The following is a 23,171-nucleotide window of genomic DNA, read 5'->3' as shown; positions in this document are numbered from 1 at the left end:
AATATACGTCAATGGGGGAACGTTTGTCTATACAGAATTGATTGTCAACTCCAATCCCGTGACTGGACTGTTTGTTTCAGCAGAAAGTAGTGGCAATAGAGTATCATCAACAGATGTCGCTGTGTTAGAATTGAAGCAAGGGGATGAAATACGCATCTGTTCATCACCAGGTGTCAATTTGAGTGGGAGAATACATAGTGCGCGCCGCCATCGATCCACTTTCAGCGGTTGGAAATTATTTTGAAAATATAAATTTTAATATGCTATATAGCGTATGTTATGAGTGGTTTCTTTTCCTTAGCAAAATGTGTACCATTAAGCCCAGAGTTTGGGTTTTGAGATGGACAGAAAGAATATATGCAACTGTTCCTCACAATTAATCTTTCTAATATAATTATTTATTAGACAGCAACCATAAATTTCTATTATATGTTTTGACACTTTCTTACATAAAGATATGAAAGAGGTTTAGTTTCACTTTTTTTGTTTGGAGGAGTAGCCCTGACCATTTTAACGACACAAACATGTATGATATCTCGATCATAGGTGATATGATACATGTTTGTACAGTACATTTATACAAGCACGTTTATAACAAACTGCAAGGACTACGCAGCTATGTTAAGGCTGCCCGAGGGCTTAATATGCATTAAAATATACATTTCATTTTGAGCTAGATTTTAATTTCAGTATGTAATCTATGTATGAATTTGCAGTCAACTTGTAATGAGAGTGTAATCAGGTATTAAAGTAATGCATTTCTGTTATGTCACATTACTGTTGATCACGTGACAGACACTTATAAATTCCTAAATGTTGAATAAAAATTGCATCAGCACAAGTGCAAACCAACATTATTGAGAAAAATTTGTCTTATAAGTCAATTCATCGTAATCTTTGGTACATAAGAAGAGCTGGGGGCAAGTCTGAATTCTATTTGTTGAGAAAATATTTCAAGAGAAATTCAACTTACCCATATACAAGTTGGCATTTCCACTCTTTATCGCAATTTATACAAAATAGAATAAATTACATACAATCCCCCAGCAAAACTCAGTGAGAGGACATACTTCTCTAGTAGATTCACACAGAATATCTTCAATTTATCATTATTAATCACTTGTGCCATTCAAATATATACATGATTTATAAATTCTAACTCTGTCTACGGATGAGTAAGGGGGAGCGTTTCACAGTCAATTTTTTGTTATTGTTTGAATATATGTAAATCGGACAAGATAAAGGAATAACGATATTAAATTGCAAATGTTCAACATCATATCAGCACATTTACATGTAAGCTTTAAGAACAATCCAGACGCTTGAATAAAACAATAACGCTATAAAAAATCTTTACATATCACGTGAAAGGAATGTAAAAGTTATCACACTTTCCCCGTCAAGTCAGCTCAAGTATGCAGTGACTTGACTTCATATGCTATTATGACGTCATATCTAGGTAGTTCAGAGAAGTTACTACAGTTGGAACAGTTTGAATTTTTACGGACAGCCTTATCCTAGCCGCGTAACAATTTTGCTTTGTTATAAGCGTAACTCATTTTAACCATTTAGTTTATTATACAATTTATGTATAATTTTAAGTCCTAGGAAATGAAAATTACTTCGCTGTAAGCATCAGTTCGTTATAAGTGTTTTTGCTATAAGTGTGTTTAACTTTAATCGAAATTTTGAATTCAAGATGAACTTAAATGCACTATTAAACTATGCATTACTAGATAGTCCATCAAAGATATGTACACAAAACCCCTTTATTACATGTATGCTCAAGATCCTGATTATTATTTTTTTACTCAGTTGATCAAAATATATCTCCTGCAAATAAGTTAATTAAGACCCATGTAATAGGACATATTAACTTCAAAGACACTTCTACATAAAGCAGGGATCGATTTTTCATGATCACTACAACGGTTATAAAAAATATCATGTACTCGTTTAAACATTTTTTACATAAAAATAAATTCATTAATCCATTATATTTTGCATCCTATTACATTTTGCTCTTCCAAACCCTTAAATTTAAGGTCAAGATCTAGTAAATAGGTTTCGAATGTCCTTTTGGTGATAGATCCATTGTGACGCCATAATTGATTTAAGCTTATTTTTTCCGTACTTTACGCTGTAATAGAATTATGCAGAAAATAAAGCATTTTCCTTGTATACAATTTGAAATCACGTCAAAAGTATCCCCGGTACCTATATTCAATTTGATATCATTTTGAAAAAGAGGTTAAGAAGAAACGACAAACCATTTTCTGAGAGACTGTAGGCAATATGATATATTTCTTTCATCTGAGATGGAAAGAACTCCGAAATTTATACTTGACTTTTTTCGTTTTTCATTAAAAATTACAATTTAAAATACATTTTTTCGTCTAGTTTATCAAAAAATTAAGTCCCGAAACACCCCGTTTTACCAAGCTACATTTGTAAAGGAACATTAAAAGAGCTCGTTTCTTAACTTTGAAAAATCTGTAGGCACCTTTCATTTTATTATATCTTGACATTAAAGAGCTTTGTAAGTAGAGCCTGTAAATGCATCTGACGCTATTGTCATATAATACATAGTTATGCTATGTTTCGACGGTGTTAATGGGGATTCTTGTTTTACTGATTGATGCCATAAATTTTATTTTGAATTAAATACTTCATTCAAATTCTTTTTCTTATTTATTTAGTTTTATTGTAATTGCAAATATGTAAGCATTTTTTAAAAATAATGAACGGCATGCATTTTATACAGTGTATGTGTCACTACTGGAGACGTCAAAATAGTTCATAATGAAGAACTTTAAGAAGGGACCTACTAAAGGCAAACCGGACGTCGGATTTAGTCGTTTTCGGTTTAAAAATTACGGTTCATAATACAGTCAAATATCGTACTCCGCGCATTTTTTAACAACGATCTTAAATTAATTCTGATTTCCAAATAATCTACTCCTTTATGCACACACAATAAATTCTATCTCTAACCACGGTCATGTAAAAGAGAAAACTTTTCCAAAGTCTATTTTCATTTTAATGTGTAAACACTGAATTTCAATGAAGGATATTTCAGCAAAGTATTATCAAAATAGTTTTATATGTAGGAATTTAATATATACAGCAAAGGAACGTAATTTATGCGATGTTCTTGTTTTGCATGCAGTTTGAAATAATGTATACATTTTATGACATTCTCTCGTCAGTGACCTCTCTGCATATTCCATTATGACGTTAAAAGTTGGTAAATGAGAGTAGTGAAGGCACAAAGTATTTAGAGATTATCAATGGGAAATTTAAACCTACGTGTACCTGCGTAAACTGGGCGCTCATTAATCCTGGTGATTTGCTCAGAAATCCAAGCATTCGGATAAGCATTCAATTTTACTTCTATGAGTTTTTTTTTTATTGATGTTCGGTCCTTTTTAGCAGACTACATTTTTTTAAATTCGTTTCTGTGTAAATATCAACTGCTTCTTTATGGTCAATATAGTAGTTAATCTACTTGAAGATTCATAGTTATATGTCTTTGTTTTTGCTGGAGTATGAGTCGGGGAGTATTAGGACGAACAAACGACATAAGAGGAAGAGGGACTTTGAGCTGAAAAAAATACACTTTGCAAAAAAAACATCATTTAATATATGAAAATTTATGTTGAAATGCAAGTCCTTCATTTAATTAATTAACAGTAAAATGTCAAATAGTGAAGCTGACTTCAATATTGCACAGGGCAACATTTAACAAGACATAAGCATAACAAAAACGTGTCATGTTTACATTTGTCGAGTACCGGAAATAAAAAATATATATATATATATATCAAAAAAATAATAATAATAATGATGTTGTGTTCCCCGTTTCTCAATATATCTCATGACATACTGATTAAAACCTGTTTTACACAATAATACTACTGGTGTATTCACCAAGTATGATCTTGCTGTACTAACAGATCGTGTATGACGTCACCGACATGTTCCCAGATAGCATGACTACGTTGCTTCAACGTTGGCTAATGATTGGACCGTTGGCCGATGGTTGGCGTTGGGTACGCAACGTTGGCCCGACTTTGGGCAAATGTCAACATAACACTATTTTACTCAGAAGCCAAAGTAGGTTGAGAGCACAAAGTTGGCCCAACGTTGGGCCACTGTTGTTAGCTTGTCACCACTAAGTTGACGGAGTCCTTTGGTAGTACAACGTTAACCCAACATTGGGCCAACATTGTGAATTACGTCCTTATTTTGATAGACTTTGTTAGGTGGAAAACGTTGAATCATCGTTGGGGCGAAGTCAGAATTCAGAGAACACGTGAAATGTTCGTTATAAAGTCGGACAAAGACAAAGAGAGAGTGAACGAAAAGGATAAAAAAATAGTTAATTATATATGTATTTAATGTTATTGTCATGTAAAAATTTTAATATTTCTTATGCAAAATTTAACGTAAAATATGTTTAAATCTTAAAACATAACAATAAATTTAATGTTTTTGAGAATAAAATATAAAAAAAAAATATTCAATTATGCATAAATCTAAATAAATTTGCATATCATAAAAACAAAATGAAAAAATAAGACGAACACACTATAAAGACTTCCATTGCATAATTTTTCTAAAGTGTTGGATTTAGGGAGCATATTCCAAGATAAGAGCACATTTGCTGATGAAGCAGTTAGGACAGGGTTTTTCACAGCCTGAGACTGGCCAATATCTATGGTTGTGATATCTGATAGGACGGGATGGCGAAATCTGCATTTTTTAGCCTGTCCAACATTTTAATCATGGAAGTTTCCTACAGAAGAAGGTTGAAGGTGTTAGTAAAAAAGAAAGTTTTGAAATTTGTGTTCTTGAATATGGATTTTAGAGTTGTGTCCAGACATTTTACATATACAGAAATGTAAGTACAAATTACCTCAAATTATTTCAGATTTAATGCACCAAATTACCAAGTTTGTTTATCTAAACATGTTAAATGCAATATTTCCTTTTTTTCTAAGCTTGCCTAGCTTTTATGTAACTAGTTCGGTTGCTAATCACTCTATCTTTTGTACATGATGTATTAAAATCAAAAAATAAAACGTATCATTGTTACCATTAAAATCTAATTTGTACACGGTTAACAGCTCTTGAGATTTTTTATTGGAAAATGGTAAATTAATTTAAGTGCATCAACCATAACTGTAACAAAGGAAAATATATAATAACATCTTTTCTTATATTTCAATAAGATGGCAATTAAAGTAAAACAAATTGTCAAAAATTTATACAAGAACTGATGGTTTCAAGTTTTGCACATATAAACGTTGACTATGAAATAATTTAACAGAGTCATGTGACCATGTTTCTTGCATTCCCTTAATTGTTGGTTGCCTATATTGATAGCATGACGGATAAGATTTTCTCTTCGAGCAGGCAATGAAGCAGTGCCTGATGTAGCCAAGCATGTACCTTTTACATTATTGGCTGAAAAGATTTGATCGATACCATTAGCTTATTTTATAATAAAATTTTGACTGTGTTGGTTTTGAAGTATCAATGCACTTTAGGTATTTTTCCTTCAAGATTAGTGTACATGCAAGACCAAAATTTTGGGTAAAAATTTCTGAATTGGATAACTGATAATTTTTTACCGTTATTGCCCGATAATATTTCAATTAAATTAGCCTAGGCCTTTGACTAAGTAGAACGCTGAGAATGTGATTGTTGGCAATGACTCCAGTAACCTGTTGTTTTGGTTCCTTTGTAGGTGGGTTGTTGATATTGGGTTGCTTTTTGAGGTGTTAGGGTTGCTGCTAGATTCTGTATTTATTGAATTTTACAAGCGACTCATTAGAGTGCCTGGTGTTTCCGCAGCTGCTCATGCGTACGAAATCCGCTTTTTCCTAAGTTTTAGCATTATCTCCAGAAAAATGTTATGCTTTAAAATGTTTCATCGAAGTTTCTTTATTTTTTCAGAATAAGATACCTGATCCCACCACAGAAATTTCAGGGATCCGTATTTTACGCCCTTCTCAAAGATTCGAATTGAATATAGTTATTGTAGAAATTTTTCATTCTTCCTTGTCTTCACTTTGTTTCATTGTTATCAGTTTAAATTAGCCATGTCAATCAAATCTCTGCCAAATTTATACACATTTTGTTGGCCATATTTACATTTTTTTGTATAAAATAATAAATAAATTACTAGTGATGATTTTATTTCATTTTATAGATGCCTAACTTGTAGTACAGTCAGTACTAAGTCAGAAACGTACCGATATTCCCAATTTTTACAGATAAACTTAGATATTACTGACAATGTACTGCCTTTACTGCAAAACTTAGACAATTACTGACCTTTTTCCTGCTGGCGCTGATAAACTTATAAAAAGTGCGGACAATCTTAGTCGGTGCTGAAAAGCTTAGACAATTATTAATCCGTTTTACTGTCCCTGCTGAAAAACTTAGAGAAATTCTTAAATTTACTGATAAGTACATTCCCTATTTTTTTCGCTCTCGGGGAGACTGCAGAGGTGTGAAATGATTTTTTAAAAAAGAGGGATTATTTGATTTTTTTTTTTTTTTACAATAATAATTAATATTACTATGCCCCAAAGATATTTTTTTAAAAGCTTTTATGATCAATTTATAGAAGAATTATTCATTTTAAAATATTTCATAAGAAAAACATTATAAAACGTCAAGACTTTTAAGCAGATATGCAATTCATGTAATTTATAGTGTCCTTTATGGGCGTAATATTGCGTTTTACAGGGGTCTTTTCCTCCTGATAAAAAAAAAATTATTATTATTTTATATTCCCTTAATTTAAGAGTACTCTCTCTCTCTCTCTCTCTCTCTCTCTCTCTCTCTCTCTCTCTCTCTCTCTCTCTCTCTCTCTCTCTCTCTCTCTCTCTGTTAAATCATGTGTAAAAAAAATAATAAGCTGTCTGAATATATGTGTTACGTGCGTTTAATTTTGAAAAATTATAATATGTTATTTTTTCAACTTTATTTGAATAATATTTACAAGTTTATTCAAAAGATTACTTTGGGCAATACAGCCCATCAGTTTACAAAAATAAGATATAATAACAACAAATACTAGTATATCAAAAAATCAAGACTCTACGAGCCTAAATTGAAGGGTGAAATTCCTGGTCAAGTGTTCCGCAGCCCAACAGTTCCACTCATTTACATTTTTTAAATATATATGATATTGAATAAATCAGTACAAGTAAATAATTCAAGTATAACACAGTATATAGTAATGCTGTTTTTATGTACAGCCATCTAAAAATATAAACCTTGCATAGATAGAAATTGGGTTAACCTGATACATCATCGCCACGTAATATTAGAGCATGATGGATATATTTATCTTAATCAACCAAGTCCATATGCGGTTTGTTCAGTTGGATTAATTTAAATGTACTTGACGATTTTTAATAATCTTCATTTATATCTTAAATTAAGATATCGAGGGCATCTGTTTGATGAGTATCACAAACATCGCATAATTTATCCTTCCTGCTCTGCCTTGATACCTTCCGCATTCTATGTTAAGATATTGAGACGAAAGTGTAATGCGGAAAATATGCTTTTTTAAATTACTCTGAAAAGATTTGTTAAATAGGATTGCATTTTACAGAAATCTGCCGTTTGAAAAAAAATATCGTTAGCATGTATATTTTAACTTTATTTGGATTGAAAAATGATACATACATGTAAAATTATATAGACAGACTGAAAAGCAATTTATGTTTTTTTAGGTTAGGTAAAATACTCTTTGAATTGCGAATTTAATATTTTCAAAAAAATTATTCATTGATGTATTATACCTGTTTTCCCAAGATAGAGCTGATATGCCTTTTAAAACAAAACTCATGTTTTATCTGTTTTTGTCACAATGATTTCCTATAGGTAGAGGAATTCGCTGTTGAAGACACAAAAAGCGAGAAACTATAGACAAAAACATTGTAAGTTAGAATTAATGAAATAAATGGACGACGGAGTATTCCGATTACATCTATTTCAAAGGTGTTTTGGTTGAAAAGTTTCGAGGCATGTGAAAATTTTGAAAAACTGAATTCCATTTACACAACGACGCTTCATGTCTAACTTGGTTATAATAGGCCCAGTGTTCTTGAGAAGAAGTAAAAAATGTCAAAGTTTACAGAGAGACTGTCAGGGGCACAGACAGACTGATCCAATACAAATTTTGATCAAAAAATCTCACAGGAGCTTTCAGCACAGGTGAGACAAAAAAAATATCTAATGTTACAAATGAGCGCACGTAATTTCAAAAGACATCATTCTTTTAACAAAGCAATTTAAAATTTGACACCTTTAAATACACCTTTAAATATATATAATTTCATGAGTGCACACGCAATCTAAGTTATCGATCAATGAAATACCTTGCAACACAAAGATCCTTTTCGAGTGTACCTGGAATATTTCAATCTTTAGGAAAACTTAATTTCCCGACAGTAAGTACATGTAATATTTATCTCAATTACCCAAATAAACTTTTCGTGAATATATGCTTAATTTTGTTTATAATAATTACAGAATTAGACAGGAATTTTCCATAAAGCTTGATTTATTGCTTACCCTTTTTATTTTAGGCTCATATAGGCTGATTTTCTTACTCTTGTTTTAGCTAACTAGTTCCATGAGTAAACAGCTGCTTAAAGTTGGCAAATGTACCTTATCATCTTTTTAAATAAAGAAATGAATAAAATATTTTATGTACAATTAAACATGAGAAATTAGGCAGACTGACTCAACCTCAAGTGAAAAATTGAATCATTTATTTTTTGATTACAGAATGTGAACAAATACTAAATTAAGGGCATATATTACCCCACTTCCTCCAATTTAAAACAAGATAATATGAAACATGGATAATACCGACGGTTATCAAGCTCAAAAGTCTGTTCAAACAGTTCAAGTCAGGAGCAGAGCAACAAGGACATCTGAAAACACGAATAAAATGTTTCAATGTAGTAATACAAAAAAACCTTTAAATATAGACATATTTTCCCCAAACTATTTTGAATTTCATTTTTTTTTTAGAATTAATATTACTTTTTTTTTCTTTTATTCTTTGAAGCGTAATATCTTTAGAACTGATTAGTTTTTAATTCACCTTTACATGTACTAAGTCTAACAGTTGTTTGTTTAGAAATAGTAATAGTTTCGCCAGAAACCTAATTTATCCCTGACTTTATTTCATTCCTCAAAAATTAAAGCTGTTTTGTTATTCTGGATTTCAGAGAGAAATTTTAACATAAAACATTACCTTCCATATAAATTATAATTTTTTTCACACGTAGGTGAAGGTAGCCTAGTAGTAAGGCGTTGGTTTCATCATTGAGAGGCCCGGATTTGATTCTCGTTCGCCGCGTAAAACATAGGTAAACGAAGGTAGTTACTGTTCTTTCGCTTCACAACCGCCATTAGAAATGATATTCAGGCGTTGTTCGGAAGAGACCTTAAAATCCGAGGTCCCGTGTTACTCTAGGCGTTGACACAATAAAACGCCCTTAATGTTTAATAGCCCTGAGTTCAAAATTGAACCCCTTCATCCAAGATATGATGACGTCTCTACATAATTAAAATTTTCTCTTATGGGGAGCAAAACAACAATCAATCAATCGATCAATCCTTCTGCACAACTTTTTTTTTCGAAATAAATTAAAGGAATTAAAATGATATCATAAAAACAAACATTGATAAAGCAAGCATCTTTTCGTGTGTGGTATATAAATTTTAATTCAAAATGTTAGGCTTCGCCTAAAAGCAATATTATTCAGGGGGAAAATGAATTCCCCCCACGTAATAATGTGTATTATTCTTCTCTTGTTTCTAATCTAATGTTTATGCTCATTGATTATACTTTCATGTTTCATCTCTCTCTCTCTCTCTCTCTCTCTCTCTCTCTCTCTCTTACCCGCGCAACAGCCTCTTGTACCACTACATTGAATCCTATGAGATGTTCACAGAATCTGTATTTTATAGTTACATGGTTAATTCGTCTTTACGTGTTTATCGGAGTAGTATTTGGATGGGGGTTTTTTTCATCTCTAAAATTTCGGAACTAAATTAGATTGATCTTTGGTAAAAAATAAAATTGCTTGTTTTAAATTACCTGTCGAAAGAAAAAATAAATTACTTCACAATGTTGTTTGTGACAAAGTGAATAGTTCTTTTATGATAGGGGAACCATTTCTTGTACTGCATGTACTAAATTTTATTCCATTCACAAAACGCAGCTATGTTAAGGCTGTCCGAAGGCTTGATAAGCATTAGATGTATACTATTTTATTTTGAGCTATGTTTTGATTTCAATTTGTAATCTATGCATACATACACAGTTAAGTTGTAAAGAGAGTTGAATAAGGTATTATAAAAAAGCATTTCTGTGATGTCACATGACTGTGCTGATCACGTGACGGACACTTATAAATTTTCTTAAAAAATTTGCACAAAAATCGCATCGGCACAAGTGAAAAACAAAATAATTGTGAACGGCTTGTTACATAAATCAATTAAACGTATTCTTGGACATATATAAAGTGCTGGGGGCAAGTCTGAATTTTATTTCTTAAGAAAATATTTCACGAGAAATTCAACTTACCCACATACAAGGGGTCATTTTCCACTCTTCATCGCAATTTATACAAAATGGGATAAATTACATACAACCCCCCAGCAAAATTCGTTTAGAGGACATATTTCTCTAGTAGATTCACATAGAATATCTTCAATTAATCCTTATTATTCACTTGTGCCAGTCTAATATATACACGATTTATAAATTCTCACTCCGTCTACAGACGCGTCAGGGGGAGCGTTTCACATTTTCTTTTTGTAATTGTTTGAATACGTATATGTTTGACAAGAAAAAGGAATAACAATATTATACTGCATATATTCACAATCATAACAGCCTTAAAACAACAATCCAGACACATGAATTAAACATCAACGTAAAAAAATTCTACATGTGATGTGAAAGGAATGTAAATATTATGACACTTTCCCCGTCATTCTGCTCAAATTTGCAGTGACTTGACGTCATATGACATTATGACGTCATATTTAGGTAGTTGAGAGATGTTACTGCGGCTGGTACACTGCGACATTCTTCGGACAGCCTTATCCTAGCCGCGAATTGGTATTTCAGAGTTCAATTTAGATTTCCTCTTTTACATCTATATCAGACAAAGTTTTGGGGATTATCATGATAAAACATTGACTAAGCTATTTAATTCACCTGGAGGGGGTATCTTTTTTTTTAAATCAGTGTTCACAGTACTTGTAGTTTAGTTCTCGGTTTGATTTATAAGTTTTCGTAATGACAAAAAGCTTCAGGCCATTTCGATCACTACTGATCATATTTTTGCTTCTTTTTGTGTGTGTGTGTTTGTGTGTGTGTGTGTTCGAAAACGTGGATTTAGGAAAATAATTAAGGGTAGACAAAACAAGTCCAGGTCATTGTCAAACATTGAATAGCTTTGCTATGCGATTCTTTTGTCTACCCAAAAGATAAAAGAACATGGGGTAGATTACATAAGAGTCGCTTGCAGTGCTCCGTAAAAAGAATAAACTTTGACGATATCGGTATTATTGAATTTAAAAGTCAACGATATTTGATACTTTCTTTTCAAACTTATACTTGAGATCAATTGAAAAAAAAACAATCGTATGTTTTATCTTTATTTGCAGTGACTAGTTAAACTTGCATGAAATGTCTCATTAGTTTGGTTTGGATGATCGAAATAATTTGACATTTTTGTCACACCATTTAAACATTACCTTTAAATTTTTATTCACGGTGGGAATATATACACATGCCAAAGGAAATAGTCTTTTGGACGTTTGATAGTTAATTTTGAGCATCTGTCAGAAATATCGTAAAATAGGTTTTAAGTAATAGCTTGCGAAAAAAAAAATCTATGATTTCTCTGGTTACCAGTGGTTAAAACCTAATTTTAAAAAAAAAATCCTTAAAGTTTACTGTTCTTTGACAAATTCACACATCCAAAACAGTAACGGAAGCAATCAGAACTCAAAATGCTGCTTGCATTTCCTGTAAAAATCCAAATGATCTTATATCTAGAGCTATTGTGGGAGGACCAAAGGCTCCCACAGAAAGACTGGGCCACATAATTGATATACAACTAAAATCTTTATGCTCAGAAGTTAAAAGTTTTGTTTGTGATGATCTAGACTTTCTGAGACATTTACCAGAGAAGGTTAATTATAATGCTAAGCTAATCACTATGGATGTTCCAAGTCTGTACACAAATATTACTATTGTCTTAAGGCATTTTATATTTTCATGTTGATTACCGGACACTGTGATATTTCTTTTGTTTTAGGATATATATATATATATATATATATATATATATATATATATATATAATATATATATATATATATATATATATATATATATATATATATATATATATATATATATACGTATTGTGTAACTCCTACTTTTTAGCAGTACAATGGGAAAACCCAAAAGCTTTTATATACAACTTGAATATCCTGTATACTATCCAGGGCAAATAGTAAATGGAAGTCTTGTTGTGGAATCAGCCAAAGAAATGATAGTTAAAGGTAAAAATCCTTTTGTACATATTTTTTTTTGAATTTTTTTCAAAAAAATGTAGAATTCCTTCTGTTTGTGTTAATTGATAAATCATAATTACGATAAATATTCATTCGTGCTAGGAATATATATATATTCTTATTTGTTCACAAGGTACATAAGGCACTTTTACTACAGTTGTGTTCTTGTCTCGTATTTATTATTTTTTTTTCAATAAACCAAGAATGATAGTGCCTAACACAGTTATCTTGTGCTAAGAAATTCAAAGCGATTTTTTTTTACATATAACATATTAAAAGTAGGATAGTACCTAAAATGACTAAAAAGTAATTTTTGAGTTTTATTCGTTATTTTTTGATGTCTTATTTTTTTAGATCCCGATCAATTAAAAAGACACGAATAAATGTGAAACAAGAGCATCTTTCTAAACAAATTATTTATGTTTATATAAGATTCGTTTTGATAAAAAAAAAATATTTTTGTTATAAAGAATTTTGTATCAAAAGGTGTTTGGGAATATAGGGAATCAAAGACACGAATTCCTGAATTTTGCTTTCAAAGCGATTGGCTGATTAATTGATGGATTATTTGAACCTCGATATTTTCAGTTGCATGGCATATTCCTATCCAGATTTCGCGTTCATGATTCAATTTCTGGGGCAAAATGCCTTGCGTATCCCATACTGGGTAAAGGAAATAAAAATAATTTACAATCTTCGTCTCCGTCATTTTATGTTAGCAGATTTTCTTAAGGTGTAACAAAAATACATGTTTTTTAATTATTTCTCTTTAAGACATACGAGTGACATTTAAAGGTTTTGCTGAAGTACAGTGGATTATACTCGGAGGAAATGGAGAGAGAAAATATTTTAAAGCCTCCGAACTTTATCTGGATCAAAATGTCCCATTATATGGAAAAGGTAATTCTTGAGAAACGGAAACATATCTTTGCAATTCAAAAGATTTTATACTTAACATTACTTGCAAATATTACTGATATAATTTACCAATAGTATAAAGTATGATTCTAAAATCATAAAATAATCAAGTTTCACTAAACAGCATGATTTTTCTATGCACATCATACAAGTATCATCATAACGAAAAAGCATTGTTACATATGTAATAGTAAAAAATCTTTTGCCGGACATTGGAAAATGTGAGTTCTTTAACTTTTGTCGTGAAAACATGTTTTCAAAACTGAAAAGGAGAAATAAATTCTCTATTGATAAAAAAATTGAATTGATGATCTGTATTTTTCAAAAATAATTTGTTTGATACGGGTTTTTCTTGACCCTGTGTTTTACTTTTAGGACCGGTTAATTGAGGGTCAAACCAAAATTACAATATAGACGCAAAATGTTTATTTTAAGCATAAAATGATTTAATTTCTCTCAAAAAAACTTTCATCAATAGATTTTATATTCCACATTTTGTTTCATTACAAACAGCATATATTTGCTATTGACATTCCCTGGCAATCCCTACATCAGGAATTTTGTGTTTGTCACGATTTCTTTTGCATTGAGTTGAGGCATATAGATTTTATAAAACAGTCCTAGATAAATCATTTTCTCTTTTTTTTTCTTATTGTAGGTGCAGGTATGGGAGATAAAAACTATTTTCCCCCTGGAAAATACGTATATCCATTTTCTTCTGCACTTCCAAAAAACATGCCATCAACATTTCAAGGATACCATGGCTTTGTTCGATATATTGTATCAGGCATAATTGAAAAGTCTAAGAAAAAGAAATATGAAACTGAACATCAGTTGACAATTCTTGCAGATTTAGATTTGAACAAAATTCCAAATGCAGCTGTAGGTTTATATCATTTTTGCAAAAATTTTAAATGATACAAATCAAAAACAGTTTTTTTATGGAAAGTAAAAGAAAAAAAACACAAGAAAACAGATAGCCAATACAAACCGTCTTACTATGTATATTAAAATGTTTTACTGTTTTCCATTAATTAGTTATTCGTTTCATGGACAGATTGACTACCTCTCAAATATAAAGATGAAATAGAGCATATATATTACAACATATATCTATTTCATAACTGGAAAGTAATAAGCAATCACTTGAAAATCGTACATATCAGTCTCAATCATAGAAATCTTGTTTTTAAAACATTAAAAACTAATTTAAGACAAAAGTTAGTTGTCAATTTTTATAAGATTTTAGATTGTATATATTAAGTTGTTTTCTGTTGGCCATGTAACTCTTCTGCATAAATTTATTTTACATCTTTAGTGTAGGACCCAGAAAGAGGAAGATAAATATATATGCTGTTTATGCTGTATGTCAGGGCCGATAACTTGCAAATTAACGACAGACAAACTTGGATATATCCCTGGAGAAACAATTTCTTTCCATGCGGAAATTCAAAATTTCAGTGGAAAAATATGCAAAAATCGTGTAAAATTTTATCAGGTTTGTGCAAGAATATCATAAATTTATTAATAAGTACCTACCCAGCAGGCACACAACGTTATTTAAACGTTGAATATTAGTTGAAAATGGGTTTAGACGTTGATAAATCTAGATTCAATATTGATTCAACGTTGACTTTTCAACGTTGAAGATGTAACGTTGATTCAACACTGAATTCAAATTGAGTTGAATTGCCAACATTGATTCAACGTCGGATCTTCGTTGAGCGGGAATTCTATTTTTCTCTGATAAATAATTCGGACTATAATAATGTCGGACTATAACATTGTCGGACCATAACGAGGTCGGACTTGACAAAGTCGCACTACTGTATATCATTAATAACTATTACAACTAACAAGAAAGGTAAATATATGAATTTTACAAATTCAGTGATTAATGTGAATTCAGTACGAATTTGCCAAAGTACGAATTAAGAGCATGCGCAATAGGACATCCGGAAAATATTCAAAAAGACCGGATAACAGTTACTGGTAAGTTTTGATTAATTTTAAGATTTTATATATACAGCTGTTTTAAGATTTTAAAAATATAACTCGATTTGTCATCTGTCTTAATTGCTCGTGATTATGGATGTTTTCGAATTCCAACTGACGCCAATTTCAGTTCAATATTTTTTATTTAAAGAATGCATGAAGACCACATTGAAGACTATTCCATTGTAAAGTTTAGTTAATTGATCTTCATAGTTTGAGAGTATTACATCTTGTGTATGTTAAGTGTTAGGATATTTAGCATAAATGGATCAAAGATTCTATAAAAAAAAAAGGGGGGGGGGGTGGCCACTTGAACATGTTGAAAGGGGAAGGGTAACTGGTGGGTTCGCCCCGATTACATGTTCGCTCTGAGTGGTTTCGCGGCGAGTGGTTTCGCCCCGATTATATCTGTTACCTGTACATGTACTTCCACGTGTGTATTTTGGCAGCTAGCTATGACAAATCTTCAATGTTTATGTTTGTGTTTTTTGCGTATGTGCTATGGAAAAGGTTTTTACAATCTCCCTTGCAGAGTTGTCGTTCGTTTCTCTCTCAGACACCTCTGCGATGGGCTCACGTCAAGATTTTTGACATAACGTAAAAAACATGACATTTAAAAGATTATTTCAAATTTAACTAATAGTTCTAGATATACTTAGTAAATATCTACCTTAAAAGAGGAACATTAGTGCAGGCATTTAATTATAATGAATTTAAACAAACGCACTATTTCTCGTGCTTATCACTGTGATATACGCGAGCCAACGACAGAGGTGAATGTATGAGCCAATGGTAGAGAGTGAGGTTTTTATTGTATAGATAGCAAAGCTATCTACACGGCAAACCTATTTGATTACGTTTTAATGAAGTAAATCTACATATATCAAACTTCGAAAAAAAGATGGAGATTGTTGGAATAAAATTGAAACACTTAAACGAAACATAAATTTTACATATTTTAACACAGATGAATTATGTTTTTTTTTTTCCCGTGTTCGTGATTTTTTAAAGAAAAGTTCTTATCTTATATCTGTCGTGAAAATCAGACTGGCAACTCATAACTGAATTTAATTAAAGTGCTCAATAATTATATTAATCTAAACACTCATTAATCAAACGACTTTTGCTTAAATAAACACCAAGCACACTGTAAGTTTCAAGAAAACCAATGGGGGCGAATCCATTCAGGGCGAACAGGGAAATGGTGCGAAACCACTCAGAGCGAACAGGTAATCGGGGCAAAACCACCAGCATTCAGGGGAAGTCTACCATTTCCATCGAAGGCTTTTGGGCAGTTTTCATGGCACACCGAGTCCCGTTTACATCCCATTCTCACATTTGTAACATCTTAAGGAACCCTGAATTTTATTTTCAGATTCTTATGGATCTGTCTTTGTATAGCTTTACTTGGGGGGGGGGGGGTGCAGTCAGGAATTCCCCGTCTGTTTTCCAGTATATCCCTTGCCCCCTTTTTTTTTGATGAGTAAATCATTATTTTAAAAGTAATTTCCTCTTTTAATGATTTTTTTTCATGTCTTGGATTTGAGTTTTACTTGTAAATAATTGTTTTATGAGATATTGAACTGCTGCACAAGTTTGGGTTGAGAAATTCAAGTGTAAATCTTTTGCTTTGATGGAACACATACTTTTACCAAATTTTTTCTTTACTTTCCTGTTACACTTTCAATATACTTCATTTTATTTTGTGTTTTGTGAACAGCAGGCATGGCTTATATAGAGATGGAAGAAATATCATGCAGAAATAGATTTAATCTCACGGCCAAACAATGATATAGATGTACCTTGTTAATGAAGTACATTCCAGCACCTCACGGCTTCCAGCAAATTAAGCAACTGATGAATGTTAGCACATGGAAATCAAATGGTATACAGTGCATTAACCATTCTCATTACACTTTAAAAATTTGCATTTTAAAGTTTTATTAATAAATATCATTTGCAATGCCAAGAAATTAACTAATTTTTGCATATATGTATTTATTTAATAATTCGTTTTTAATAATTAAATTTGTCTTTGGATTGATTATTCATAATTTGGAAAAAGCGCAAGATATTAATTGTTTATTAAAGCCTTCGTCAATTTTCACTGAAAGATAATTTTGGAATAAAAAGATTATGAGATTGAACACAATTTTAACATATTTCATTATACGAATATTTGTTATATTAAATTGTACATTGTAGGGGTAATCAACTAAAACGCTGCACCAATCTGTCCACTCAGAAGACCAACATAATCCAGGAGAAAACACTAATCAGGAGATCAACAGTACCCCAGGAGTCCAAGATCACCCACAAAGACCAACACCACCCTCAGGACTCCAACACCAGGACTCTAACACCAAGATTTAATGCCAACAGTGAAGAGACATAATTTGTCGCAATGCGCATCTGATGCATCAAAATGGTTACGTATAAGATTTACATCTTATCTTGGAATGTTTTCGTGTATTGGACTATTTCTTGACCACGCGTGAAGATAGAAGACATTTGTAAAATGTTTGGGTTTTGTACTGATTACATGTAATTTATAAAATGTATTTTTGTGAAATTTATTGCAACTGATCTATTGATAGGAAGTTAATTAAATGTTAACAATATAGGTTTATATATGTTTTCCTTTATATAATTATGAAGGCATCTTAGTTAATAAAAAAATAAAATTTTAAATAAGTTATCCCCCCCCCCCCCGAAAAAAACAACAACGTTGAATGAACTTTTATTCAATGTCTAATCAACATTGATTTTCAACATTGAATCAACGTTAAGATTTCAACGTTGAACTCAATTTTCAAAATCTTACATAAACTAAACGTTGAATCAACATATATAATCAACGTTGATTCAAAGTTTTTTTCAATGTTGTGTGCCTGCTGGGTAGTTAGCAAACCAAAGTCAACCCACTGTACTTGCTATAATTTCAAAGTGTCTTGTTGTATTTTGTACTTCTTCTGTTTACCGTGAAGGGATTTGCTTTTGTAAAATAAAAAAAAAATGAATTCAAGATTATTTTTCACAGATATCTACTTATCGTTCCAAGAAAGCATTTATAACGTCAGAAGAAATAATTGAAACAGTGAAGCACCGAAGAGTAAATTCTGGATATTCCGAATCCTGGATGGGAGGATTTTTCATTGCTCCAACTTCGCCTACATCAAATCTTGAAGGATGTTCAATAATGGACATTGACTACTATGTAGAAGTAATACTTTCTTTCCTTGAGGATAAAACTTGTAAAAAGAGCAAAAAAAATTCATATATTTGCTTAGTATACGTAAGGGACATTACATATTTCATTTACAGCTGATTGTTGTTCCAATTAACTCGCCGGGGAAAAATATCCATGTTCCAATCAAAATAATCATCGGGACAACGCCCTTAAGGTCAGATAATCAGAGAGGTCAATTTGTGTCTGGTTTGTCAGCGTTTCAATTAGAAGTTCCCGGTGATCCTAGACAACAATCAGTACACCCAACGGCAAGAACGTCGGATACCTCAAACATAGGTACAATAATAGACTTAGATTTATGAGAAGTATATAATTGCAGTGACTTAATATTTTTATGCCCCCGTAATCGAAGATTCGGGGGCATATAGTTTTTGTCCTATCCATCTGTCTGTCTGTTTGTCCGCAAAAACTTTAACCTTGCCCATAACTTTTGATTGGTTGAAGGTATGGCTTTCATATTTCACATGTGTATTCCTTGTGACAAGACCTTTCTTTGGGTACCATCATATTTGACCTTATGACCTTGACCTTGGAGTTTAACCCACTTTTGCAAAATTTTATAAGATTTTATTCTTGGCCATAACTTTTGAACAGTTGGTACTTGGGCTTTTAAACTTCACATGTGTATTTCTTGTGACAAGACCTTCCTTTGGATACCAACCACTTTGATCTTTTGACCTTGACCTAGGAGTTTGACCTACTTTTGAAGAACTTTAACCTTGGCCATAACTTTTGAATGGTTGATGCTAGGGCTTTCATACTTCACATATATAATTCTTGTGACAAGACCTTCCTTAGGATACCAACAACTTTGACCTTTTGACCTTGGAGTTTAATCTACTTAAATATTGAAATACTTTAACCTTGGCCATAACTTTTAAACAGTTAGTGTTAGGATTTTTATACTTCACATGTGTATTTCTTGTGACAAGACCTTTCACTGGACACCAACAACTTTGACCCTTTGACCTTGACCTTGGAGTTAGACCTACTGTTGAAAAAACTTTAACCTTGGCCATAACATGTAAACAGTTGGTGTTAGGGCTTTCATACTTTATATATGTATTCCTTATGACAAGACCTTACTTTAGATACCAGCATCTTTGACCCTTTGACCTTGACCTTGGATTTTGACCTACTTTTGAAAAAAAATTAATCTTGGCCATAATTTTTGAACAGTTGGTTCTAGGGTTTTCACATTTCAGGATCATGTGTATCACTTGTGACAAAATGGAGTTTCACTTGCATCTGAGAAACTTTAACCTTCGTCATAAGCTGCCATACGGGGAAAACAAAAATGCAGGGAAAGCATATTTTGGGAAATTTTTCCAATACAGGATGTTTTCCATAACTGCGAGTTTTCCTTTTCGTTTGGATCGAAAAACGTATAAATTATGTGTGGAATAAGTTCTTAAGAGTAATTGAGAAAATTTAACATTTTACATTCATAAGGAAATATTGGTCCAAAATTCAGAATAGAAAAAAAAATGGCATTTACTATTTGTACGTGCTTTTGATAAATTTAATCAGATTTACTTTTAGAATCGTGCTGTATTTTACGCACTATTATATAGGGTTAATACAGAACGGAAAATAGCTCCGCCCACTGTAGTCCCCTTCTGTATTGCTAATACAGAACAGCAAACTTTAAAGAAAAACACTGCTATCGTGTCACAATTCAAAGTAAGGAATGATAAGAATATTATAATATCAAGACATGGAAGCGGATAAGTTTGAGTCTTAATATAATAGAAAACTTATATCATTGTTGCGGTGTTTTTCTTTTGAAGACCACTGAGTTTTTATTTTTTATATAACATGACAAACTGTGCTCTAACAGCCATGCTCTATTAAGACAGAGTACGCCTGGGCGATGATGCAGAATTCTTCAGACCCTTAGCCTTACATTGAGTAAGAAAAAAAATATAAACAAAGGATCCAATCAATAAACAAAATACAAAGTCATATAAACAAAGTGAAGGTATACCTTTCCTAACATAAAAAAAAATAATCATCACATAAATTTTTACATCCGCAAGGGAATTAACAAAGCGCATCTTTAAATGAATGTTTTCGTCTCTCATAAACTTGAAGCGGAACAAACCACACACAATGTGGTACAGGGAATAAGATGGATATTCCGACTCGTCTTTTTTTCAATTCCCACAGAAATCGCTGCATCCAGTAATTTAGAGAATCGCTGTTCATCTTGGTCAAAAGTGGAGATTTTCCCGAGCGGTAATCTTTGAATGTTTAAATTGCCCATTTGATATTTTTACGAGTGTAAGGGTTAAAGTGCCTCAAGGAATTTCCCATCATAATTTCGGTTTGCACTGTCTATAAGAATTAGGATAACATAAAATAACTAGATGCTGTCATGAGACAGTAATACCCGCACTAAGGTGTTTGCCTCTAAATGCACACTCCTTCATATTGGGCTTACCAAGGAAAAAGTCCAAATAATTCTACAATTTACACAGTACATGTATTCGTCAAATCGAGCATAAAATGCTCAGGTGACCATGTGACCCATGAACCTCTTATACGCATTTCATATACTTAATTCATTACCAGTCTGAAATATCAGAATTTAATTAATGTTGTAAATTAGGTTTTAATAAAAAGGGGGGGGGGATATAAATTTTTGGACCATAATTGGAACTTTTTAAATTAAATTTATCTTCTCAACAACAAATAATATTATTTTAGTACAAAGCGTTTTTGATGAATTTATCAAAATGTGCAAACTTTTTTTAGTATTTGATTAGGCAAAAACCTCCTTGAAAAGCCATACCCAATCAATTTATATGTGCCCCCCCCCCCCCCCCAAATACACACACACACAATATGCCTGTTTTTGGAAATAGGCCTAGATGGCAAAGTTATGTTAAAACATCGTTTGTTATGATAATTTAAAATTTGTTCTTGTACTGTACATGTATGTGAACACCTTTTTGAAAATTTCTACATCACATTGGGCTTGCGTCACCCTACCAGTACTAGTACTAGTTTTACCATTATCATTTTTAGATTGCACATGCCATGTGACATGGTGCAGTGTTACATGTATATCAGTGGAAATTAATTCATTTTGTGTTTTAATTGGATTATATTTCATGAAGTTGACAGGACCTATGACAGTCGGTAAGTACAAGTTTAAGTATAGATTGGGGTAAAATAAACCAAAATGCAAATGGTTAGGTTAAAGTTTAAAAAGGATCAAAGATCATCGGCAATCTCCTATGCAGAGTTGTCGTTCGTTTCTCTCTCAGACACTGAATGTATGAGCCGATCGTAGAGAGTGGATCATCGATGCCACAATAGACGAATTTCACATTCTGAAGAGTTATCTCCCGTTGTCGACATTACATTCAGTTACAGGCATAGATCCGGGAATTTTTTTCCGGAGGGGGGGGGGGGTCCACACCTCGGTCCAAAAAAATTCCAGCCCAGAATTTCCTGAGGAGCAAAATAAAAAAAAAACAAACAAACAAACAAAATAAAAACAATGATGGTGGGGTCCATGTTTTTAAAGGGGGAGGGCATCCAAAGTCATTTTTTATTTGCTTCTGTAAATCAGTATATAGTCCTATTTAAATAACTCTGCAAATTCCAGGGGGGGGGGGGGGGTTCCAATCTCCCTAGCCGCTCCCTGTCCCTGAAATGACAAATGATCATGCGACTCCTAAATAGTAGAAAATTTTTCCATTTGACTAGACATAATTTTGTTTCTTGTGTTATTATGTTATGTACATCTAATGGTTTAAGGTTATGAACCCTTGAGGTCATCCCCACTCTCTTGTTCATAATATGACTACATCAAATTAAATAGAAGTGCATCAATGATAAGATTACTTGACATTTCATTCATGAATTTGGGTCAACCTAGAATTAGGAATGAAAATCATTCAAAGAGATGGACCATTAAACTATTTGTATGTATTCACATTTTTTTTATGTCAAACCAAAGTATTAGACTATTTTGCATACATGAACAAACTGGGGTCTGGGAAGGGGAAGGGGCAAGGGGAAGGAGTTATCTCTTTACGTCTTAATTAATTGTTGAAAATTCCTAAAATGAATGTTAACCTTAAATCCGACTTGTACGTCTTCATTATTTTTAAGTGGTGGTGTCTCCGTATGAGTGAAAAATTCCCAAGAGGGACATTTAACAACAAACAAACATTAATGACTTAAAAAACACAATATACATGTACATGTTTATTAGTCAATGGATATACTTCTGATCATATCTCTAGTTCTCCCTTGAATCAGAAATGATGATATAAATATTTTAAGAATGATTAAGAGTTGAAAAGGTTGTGAATTTTAAAATTCACTAAGCTCTGTGGTTGAAGTAGCTATACCA

At 32.0% G+C, this 23,171-nt stretch overlaps 2 protein-coding genes across 2 annotated transcripts in view; both read left to right on the top strand.

Moving 5' to 3' along the window:
- The first annotated feature begins 14,226 nt into the window (after positions 1-14,226).
- LOC133197841 (arrestin domain-containing protein 3-like) lies at positions 14,227-18,752 on the top strand. The gene is made up of 4 exons (XM_061334030.1): positions 14,227-14,439; positions 14,876-15,055; positions 18,593-18,664; positions 18,741-18,752. The coding sequence occupies exons 1-4, from the start codon at positions 14,293-14,295 to the stop codon at positions 18,750-18,752; spliced, it is 411 nt and encodes a 136-aa protein (XP_061190014.1). The 5' UTR covers positions 14,227-14,292.
- LOC133197937 (uncharacterized) overlaps positions 18,707-23,171 on the top strand; it is a 9,876-nt gene continuing 5,411 nt past the window's right edge. The window contains exons 1-2 of the mRNA XM_061334111.1: positions 18,707-18,775; positions 18,877-19,078. Coding sequence (XP_061190095.1) covers positions 18,752-18,775; positions 18,877-19,078 — 226 coding nt within the window. The 5' untranslated portion in view covers positions 18,707-18,751. The remainder of the gene's footprint in view (positions 18,776-18,876; positions 19,079-23,171) is intronic.

The sequence above is a fragment of the Saccostrea echinata genome, unplaced genomic scaffold, assembly GCF_033153115.1.
Source record: "Saccostrea echinata isolate AGI-Se365-2 ecotype Australia unplaced genomic scaffold, CSIRO_AGI_Sech_v1 ptg000032l, whole genome shotgun sequence".
Taxonomy (NCBI): domain Eukaryota; kingdom Metazoa; phylum Mollusca; class Bivalvia; order Ostreida; family Ostreidae; genus Saccostrea; species Saccostrea echinata.
Note: the sequence above shows the minus strand (reverse complement) of the source record. Positions and strands in the feature narration are given on the sequence as shown.